At 43.9% G+C, this 9377-nt stretch overlaps 1 protein-coding gene across 1 annotated transcript in view; it reads right to left on the bottom strand.

Moving 5' to 3' along the window:
- Positions 1-440: 440 nt before the first annotated feature.
- The window catches only part of LOC139473208 (autotransporter adhesin BpaC-like), a 47399-nt gene continuing 38462 nt past the window's right edge, over positions 441-9377 (bottom strand). The window contains exon 11 of the mRNA XM_071255729.1: positions 441-7489. Coding sequence (XP_071111830.1) covers positions 6591-7489 — 899 coding nt within the window. The 3' untranslated portion in view covers positions 441-6590. The remainder of the gene's footprint in view (positions 7490-9377) is intronic.

Here is a 9377-nt window from a genome sequence, read left to right as displayed (position 1 = left end):
GAACCCACTATCACAGGTTTCTGGCGTGCCCAAGGGACGCAACTCTGCACAGCGAAAGGCGGCGCCTTAGAGGACTGGGCCACCCGTGCCCCCGATGCCACGAGAGAGATTTGTCGTAAAGTAAACAGGGCATACTCCAACATTCCTGACATATCACATCAAATATGGTTACATACCACTTGAGTCAAAAGTATGAAAAACAACAACTTTATTGTCAAGAATATATACAGTGGTGAAATAAGACACAACGGGTTATTAACTATCAATATTCCACCTCAGTCAAGGCATGTATCAAGCGACGCATGTTGCCTGACAGTGTCAATCACGTTTTGTCAGCGTCGAAAGACAAAACGTACAGTTTGATAGAACCTACGGAATCCTTTTAGGGCCATTTTTTATTTCGATACTATCTTGAAATGTCAAGATACTATCTTGAAATGTCAAGATACTAAGTTGAAATTTCAAGTCGCTAGGTTGAAATTTCAAGATACTAAGTTGAAAATCCAAGTTATTATCTTAAAATTTCAACTTAGTATGTATCTTGAAATTTCAGCTTTTTATCTTGAAATTTCAACATAACATCTTGAAATTACAAGAAAAAAAATAAAAACTGACACATGACCCTTAAAGGTTTCCGTAAGATCCAGAGATTGGAGGTGCAGGGAATATATTTGTTGGTAAAAGTACTTATGTTGCTGTCGTCATGTTGAACTGTCTAGCAAACAAAGTCCACAAAGTAAATGTTTAAATATTTAATTTAATATAAAATCAATATGACAGTTTATGTTTTACCTTCTGAAACAGATGAAGACATAACATGGAGATAGCATGACATTGTTAAATTCCTCCTCGAACGTGACCCAGATTTATTAATCGCAGAGAGCGAGTAAATAAGTCAGGTTTACCGCCGCTTTTAACATTGTATCAGTCATGTCACGACTTATCAACTTTATTGTGAGAGGAAATCGTTGTTGTGTTTTATACAGTGCGGACAAACAAGGGCACATAAACGAGCGGATTAGGCAAGCTCCTCACAGCGATAGTACGTTCCGGGATTCTCTATACTATCGCTGCCACCAGTCAAAACTCCCCACTGTGAATAGGTGGCCACAACCATGCTTGGAGTTGAACTCGCAACCGAATAACCGTTATGTTTACAAACAAGTGACGACTGTCGTGACGCCGAATACACTTATCGCTGCTAAATTACTTTCTTCGTTTGTCAATTTGAATTTCTGTTTCATTAAAACTATCGTGTTATTGATATAGTAAGAATGTAAGGGAGAAGTTGGTTGATTTTCCGTTAGTCTGCAATCTCAAACCAATCTGATTATCAAAACAACAAAGTAAATTCATCTGGAAAACATGGTCAGTCGTAAACCTTTTCAAACTGAAATGGCATGATGGCATTCCCAAAGACAGAAACAAAAGTATAAACTTTACTACATATGGGGTTGGAGGGCAAATTTCAAGATTCTTGTAATGGCCGCGCCCACACTGGTGGCAGCGATGTTACCGAGAGTGTAACGAAGGTGTCACGCGCTGGGAAGGAGCTTGCGGATTAGGCAGCCAAGGGGCGCAACTCTGCAGAGCAAATTGCTGCGTCTTAAACCATATGTCAAAGAAAGGGGTAAACAAAATATAAACATGAGTAAAGAACAAATATTGGAGGTAGAATATATATTTATAAGTGAATTGAATATGGGGACCAATGAAGGCGACTCTCGTTGAGATAAGTGCATGTCTGTCGAGATGGTCCTATGTCGACATAGCCCTAAGTTGAACTATAGACGTATTGATATAACTCAAGTCGACCATGATTCAAACCAACGCACCTACATTGAAACACAATACATATGGATTTTCAATAAAATAGACTAATCACAGACATCCGTCTGACGTAAGTTGCATTCTTCAAACGGGGAGGTTGAAAGTTGTTCGTTATCATTACTTTAATCTGCAGGGACACTTCGAAAGACTCCTATTGTTACATGTTGCTGTATGTAACGATTGCCTACATTCAGTTCACGTGCGGATGCTTCTTGTATACATACATGTGTGCAACTGGGTTTTAAAACAAACCGTCAATAATGTACGTGTTCTGAACCCCCTGTGACGTCAAATCAATGGCGACGCTGCGACGTGGAACAGTGTAGTTCTTGTTCGCCCTACATCAGCATCAGACCGTGACACTTATGTGGGCTGCTTGCAACTAATGTTCATCCTTTTAATGCCAGGAATCGGTTCATTATCACTGCTTACAAAAGTCGTTATTGACGTTTCAGTTCGTGTATCATCAAAGCGTTTGGGGTCGATTGAAACAAATGTCAACCGACAAGGACAGACTGACTATTATTATGGTCTGAACAATGTACATTCATGCATCGCCCCCGTAACGTCCCTATTAAAGTGCACATTAATATATTTATTTTTTTATGACTCGTATGGCCATGATCCCCCCTTTATTGTCCATTAGGAGGTGTCGAATCTTAAGAAATTATTTAGCTATCCAATATGGAACTATTGAATGCTTCCTTGCAGCACTTGAAACTTGAAATGCGACTGTGATAAAGGATGGATAAATTGTTTCCGAGAGAACATATTCACCCTTGATAAACTGTAGCAATTATTCTAGCTGGCAATTATTGTAGCAGGCATAACACGGGTAATGCCTTTCGAATGCTGGGATAGATGAATGGTTTGATATACAATTGTATTAGATGAGGTTAACGGGTAGTGATGATGCTTCTCGATGCAATCAGAGACCAAAGCAGTTTTTGATAGTAGTATTGATTAGATTGTCTTTCTAACTGTGAAACTTGTATTGAAATACAGCTGGTTGAGAATCTGAATATTGACAGAAACTTGATAACAACAACATTGTTATATCGACGTGAGTCGTGGCACATGGAGACGAGCTAACATATATTGTGGAATAACAATAAAACCTAATAAAAAAAGCGCGTTTCTATCTGAAACGGACAATATAAAAATAACGTTTATCATCACATCCGGCAATATGGTAATAAAAAGAACCGGTGATTAACATTTGCAGATATTGATAAATAGGTAAGTGAGCGAGTGAGTTGGCTTTACTCCGCGTTAGCAGTATTCCAGCAATGTCACGGCGGGGGACACCAGAAATGGGCTTCACACATTGTACCCATGTGGGGAATCGAAACCTGGCCTTAAACGTGACAAACAAACGCTTTAACCACTGGGCTACCCCAACGTCCCGTAAAATATTACAAGTTACGTGTCACAACGTTGGAATGTAACCTTATTTACACGCTAAGTAAACACTTGTGTAAGCAAAGAAACGAAACCAGATCACTGGACACATGTGCTTAAAACATGGGAAAACTAGGACTAATAATACATCACAAACAGAAACAAATCCCGTCTGTATAAGTAAGTAATCGGGCACTACAAACTGTGACATGGATATATTTGTGCGACTATTTTCAAGATGAGGTACGTCGCCGAAAATGTGCTAGTTTCAACTAATTAATGCTTTTAAAAAGACCATGTGTGCATTCGTGAAAACTCGTGTCATTCCGCCGAGACCAAACCATTCGTCACCACTCGCCCCTTTCCGTAACCTGCAAGAAGACTCGTCCCCCTATCGATGAATGTTATGTGCGAAAATACTACAAACCAATCAGAATGCGCGTATGATTTCAAGTTCTTCGTCAAAGAATCCCTCAGAAACAATTTTTGATTTAACATATGTCTTGCATCTAAAAATATACCCAAGACACAGTTAAATGTGGTCAATCATACTGTATAATTCCGCATGTCCCCGATGTGCCTTAAATTGCATCTGAAATATATATAATATATGGGGAAATATATGTGAACCATTACTCATTGAGTTGACAATTGTTTTAGATATGCCCGTTTGCGCAAAGACGGAACCCGGTCGCAAAAATGGCCATGAGAGGGACACGAGTCGCTATTCGGCTTGTCCCGGAATAACACGAGTTGGTCACGAATGGGACACGAGTCGCTATTCGGCTTGTCCCGGAATAACATGAGTTGGTCACGAAAGGATTCACCAAAACTACAAGGGAGTCCATTATTTAAAGCGTTAATACATATAGATTTTTCTTACTTTCCTGTACACATACGAAATGCATTTCCCATAAGATCGCAATTATTTTATAGGCGTACAAGTATTAAAATACATTCTATATACATATTTGATAACGGGAGAAGTTGCCCCGTAGATACGATTCCGGGGGTTGTCATCAGCTGGCCGTGATCACAATTACTGCTGGAACTAAGTATATACACAGTACAAATTAACACCACATATCTTTCAATATTAGTTGACAATTCTCACATGTAAAGCACACTTACCGTACATATATGACTTGTATTTATAATTATGTACACAGAGGACTGGCTAAACGAAGGCACGTCATGATAATCACATGTTGTTCAGTTCTGGCCACTGTTGAATGCGCATGCGCTTGAGCCCAAACATTTTTCAATTCGGGACAAGTACTCGTAGACCGACATCCTAATATCATACCACAGTGTGAAACTCCCAAGTTAATATAAGCACTGGAAATAGTATCCCCGATTATCCAGTGCATTATATCTCCTACACTGGATAATCGAGGATGCAGTACGTATGTCTTTGTCAGGAACCATTATAGTCTATAGAAGTTGTAGCGAGTGAGTTTTTTTACCACCTCGATTCGGAAATTTCAATGTGTTCTAACCACCATTTTGGGTCGAGAATGACGCTTAGAGGTGACAGGGTGAATAAAATATTTCGCAAAGATTTATTGGCATTTCTTCATCTCAATTCGGAACTGGTCGTCTTAGTTCGTTTTCAATATACAGAAATCAGATGGTGGTCTGAGTGCTTAGCTTACTCGTTCCGAGAATTTAGAAGCCTCGATACTGATTGGCTGATTAGAGAGGTCACCTGACGCGACCTCAAAAAAGGGTGTCTTTGGATCGTGACGCAAAGCGGTATTGGACGAACATTCGATATGTAATATTTGTTACATATTTATCCTTTGTAGCAAGTGCGGAAAAGGTGAACTGGTATTACCAAAGGAATTGAATGTATCTGTTATGTCACACCATTCCAAATAGGTGACGTCATAGCATGTATTTACTTCTTGGTGAATGGTAATGGCGAATTTCACGATGAAATGCGTATACCATATACTAGGCGTTTATCTAGCATATACGTTATGAGTGGCACAACAAATATACTTGGTAATAGTGTTACAAAAAGATGTCAGGATTAAAATATGTTTTCATATAAAAAGAGAGATCTTGACTGGCCTCTTATTGATATTCCTCGTGATATATACGAGTACAACACGCCGATCACATGTGTTAAATATGTACATGTATGTATATATGTATGTTGGTTGGTTCGTTGTTCAACGCCGCACTCAGCAATATTGCAGCTATATAACGACAAAATAATAGAAGTCTGTAAATAATCGAGTGATTAATCCAGTGATTAATATCATGAGCATCGATCCAAACAATTGATATCGATGAAGATGGATGTATGTGGGTGGGTGGAGTTGGGGGTGCGGATGTGTGAGTGTGTGTTTGTGTGTGTGGGTGGGGTGGGGTGGGTCGGGGGTGGATTGGGTGTGTGGTGGGGTGGTAGGTACCGGTGTGTGGTGGGGTGGTAGGTATCGGTGTGTGGGTGTGTTTGTGTGTGGTGTATGCATGTGGATGTATGTATCATTTGATTTGGTGTGTAGTGGGGTGGTAGGTATCGGTGTGTGGGTGTGTTTGTGTGTGGGGGTGGGGTGGGGTGGATTGGGTGTGTAGTGGGGTGGTAGGTATCGGTGTGTGGTAGGGTGGTAGGTATCGGTGTGTTGGTGTGTTTGTGTGTGGGGGTGGGGTGGGGGTGGATTGGGTGTGTGGTGGGGTGGTAGGTATCGGTGTATGGTAGGGTGGTGGGTATCGGTGTGTGGGTGTGTTTGTGTGTGGGGGTGGGGTGGGGGTGGGGGTGGATTGGGTGTGTGGTGGGGTGGTAGGTATCGGTGTGTGGTAGGGTGGTAGGTATCGGTGTGTGGGTGTGTTTGTGTGTGGGGGTGGGGTGGGGGTGGATTGGGTGTGTGGTGGGGTGGTAGGTATCGATGTGTGGTAGGGTGGTAGGTATCGGTGTGTGTGTGTGTGTGTGTGTGTGTGTGTGGTGTATGCATGTGGATGTATGTATCATTTGATGGGTACCCTCTCAACTGTAGGCGTTGAACGTCAGAGATACAGAACATTGCAACGTCACATACATACATTCGTACTGGAATATTAAACATCAGGATCGTTTTCATCACCAACACACCTATATATGTATATGTATTATATATGTGTGTGTTTTCGATGGACTTCATCTGCAAACATCGGACTCTTTGTATTTGATTGCAAAAATATTACACTATCTGTACATCAAAGGTGTTGACACTTTCCATGATAAATAGTTCTCACCAATAACCCCACACAAACACTACAACAACGTATATCGTGCTGTTCTGAGTACGGGTCGTCGTTAACAACATACTACCACATGTGGCCGACTTAATTAATTTCTTAATGAATATACAGCTTCACGCCTTGCCAAGGAACGAGCTGACATTAGATTTCAGGAGATGCAGGTGCGTCATGATTGACAGAGCGTCAGCCAGGAGGAACGCCAGCCCAATGCCACTCAACAGGAGGCAGGCCACGTAGCCACCGGCTGAGGCCGAGGGACGTTCATCGCTAGCGCTCTCCTTCCTCCGGATGGTAGCAGAGAGGTTCCTGGTGTCCAGGTGTAACTCTTCGGATACCTGCTCCGCTCTCTCCACCGCCGCCTCCAACGGCGTCTGATTGGGCTTCAGCGGAGGCGGTTTGCAGCGGCATGTACACGCCTCGTAGATCAAACGACCGTCTGGGCTGTAGAATACCACTGGGCCAGGGGTTGAAGCGCTTCCGCCAGTACCAGCGCCAGGTGTTGTCGTTGGCGCTACACCCCCAGAACCAACAGTAGCGCTGGCTGTGGCTCCTGCCGTTGCACCTGCTGTCATACCTGCAGTCGCACCTGCCGTCGCACCTGCTGTTGTCCCTGCTGTCGCACCTGCTGTTGCACCTGCCGTCGAACCTGCTGTTACTCCCATCGTTGCACCCACTGTCCCACCGGCCGCTGTTTCACCAGCTGTGCTTCCACCCCCAGCTGTTGCGCCCACTGACCCACCGGCCGCTGTTCCACCAGCTGTGCTTCCACCCACAGCTGTTGCGCCCACGGTTGCTGTGGGATTGATGGTCGTCTGGCCGGCGTTGTCGCCGGTCGTTACAGGGATGTCTGGCGTACTTGACGACATCACCATCGTGGTGGACATCATGAGGCTTGTATCTATAGTTGACGAGTCGATGCTCGTCATTGACATCTCGTCAGACGAAGACATGTCAATGCTGGATGATTCTATCATTGATGATTCAGTCGAGGACAATATGGAGGACGAGCTCTCTGAAAAGAACAATAGTGTTAATGAAACGAAAAATACAACATGTGGCCTCAGCTATATCCTAGTTGTTGCCTGTAGAAGAAAAAGTAGATCCACGTTCACTTATGATTTGTTTGTTTGTTTGTTTGTTGTTTAACGCCGCACTCAGCAATATTCCAGCTATATGATGGCGGTCTGTACATAACCGACACTGGACCAGACAATCCAGTGATTGATAATCACGAACATCGATCCACGCAATCAACCAAGTCAGTGAGTCTGACCACCCGATCCCGTTAGTCGCCTCTTACGACAAGCATGGGTTGCTGAAGACCTATTCTACCCCGGACATTCACGGGTTGTATGAATAACGAGCCATGCTGTCAGGGTACGCTAACTAGAAGCCACCAGGTGAGAGAACCTGACCACCGAATCCCCATTTATACCTCCCTGACTCGGATACACCATCACGCATGGATATGAGTAAGGGACGTACCATTTGATGTTTGAAAAAAATATATTTTGCCCGAAAATTGCGTGCCGCAAAAAATTCATTATTGCAATGAATGTTTCTGGTTTTTTAGCTGTAGCAGAACAATAACTTATCTCGATACAAAATCCCAGCCCCCCCTAGAATACCAAATGCGCGATTCCTAATTGTATACATCCCTTCATTACACGACACTTGATGTCGACTGTATTTTGTGTGGGATTTACTGGTGCCAGGAACAGTACTTCATTTTCATCATCAGCTGAGTGAGTGAGTGACACAACCGTTCACACCCTCACAAAGGGAGATAACCCTCACCTTACACAGTGGGAGAACCCATCACACTCTCACACAGTGAGAGGACCGATCACACTGTCTCACAGTCAGATAACACCCATGACACCCTCACACTGAGGAGAACACATCACAACCTCACACTGAGGGAGAATTCATCACATCCTCACTCAGTGAGAACCCATCACACTGTCTCACAGCGAGAGAACCGATCACACCCTTACATAGTCAGAGAACCGATCACACCCTCACACAGTGAGAGAACTCATCACACTGTCTCACAGCGAGAGAACCGATCACACCCTTACACACAGAGAGAACCCATCACACCCCCACATAGTCAGAGAACCGATCACACCCTCACACAGTGAGAACACTCATCAAACCCTCACACACAGAGAGAGAAACCATCACACTGTCACACAAAGAGAACCCATCACACCCTCACATAGTCAGAGAACCCATCACACCCTCACATAGTCAGAGAACCGATCACACCCTCACAGTGAGAGAACTCATCACACCCTCACACACAGAGAGAGAAACCATCACACTGTCACACAAAGAGAATCCATCACACCCCCACTCAGTGAAAACCCATCACATTGTCTCACAGTGAGAGAACCGATCACACCCTCACTCAGTGAGAGAACCCATCACACTGTCTCACAGTGAGAGAACCCATCAAACCCTCACACAGTGAGAGAACCCTCACACCCTCACACAGTGAGAGAACCCATCACACCCTCACACAATGAGAGAACCCATCACACCCTCAAACAGAGAGAGAACCCATCACACCCTCACTCAGTGACAGAACCCATCTCACTGTCTCACAGTGAGAGAACCCATCACATCCTCGCTCAGTGAGAGAACCCACCACATCCTCACAAAGGGAGTGAATCCGTCACACCCTCACACTCACAGTCAGAGAACCCATCACACTGTCTCACAGTGAGAGAACCCATCACACTGTCTCACAGTGAGAGAACCCATCACACTGTCTCACAGTGAGAAAACCCATCACACCCTCACACAGTGAGAGATCCCACCAAACTGTCTCACAGTGAGAGAACCCATCACACCCTCACACAGAGAGAGAACCCATCACACCCTCACACAGAGAG

This window comes from Haliotis cracherodii, unplaced genomic scaffold (assembly GCF_022045235.1).
Source record: "Haliotis cracherodii isolate W230 unplaced genomic scaffold, xgHalCrac1.p SCAF_27, whole genome shotgun sequence".
NCBI classification, from domain to species: domain Eukaryota; kingdom Metazoa; phylum Mollusca; class Gastropoda; order Lepetellida; family Haliotidae; genus Haliotis; species Haliotis cracherodii.
Note: the sequence above shows the minus strand (reverse complement) of the source record. Positions and strands in the feature narration are given on the sequence as shown.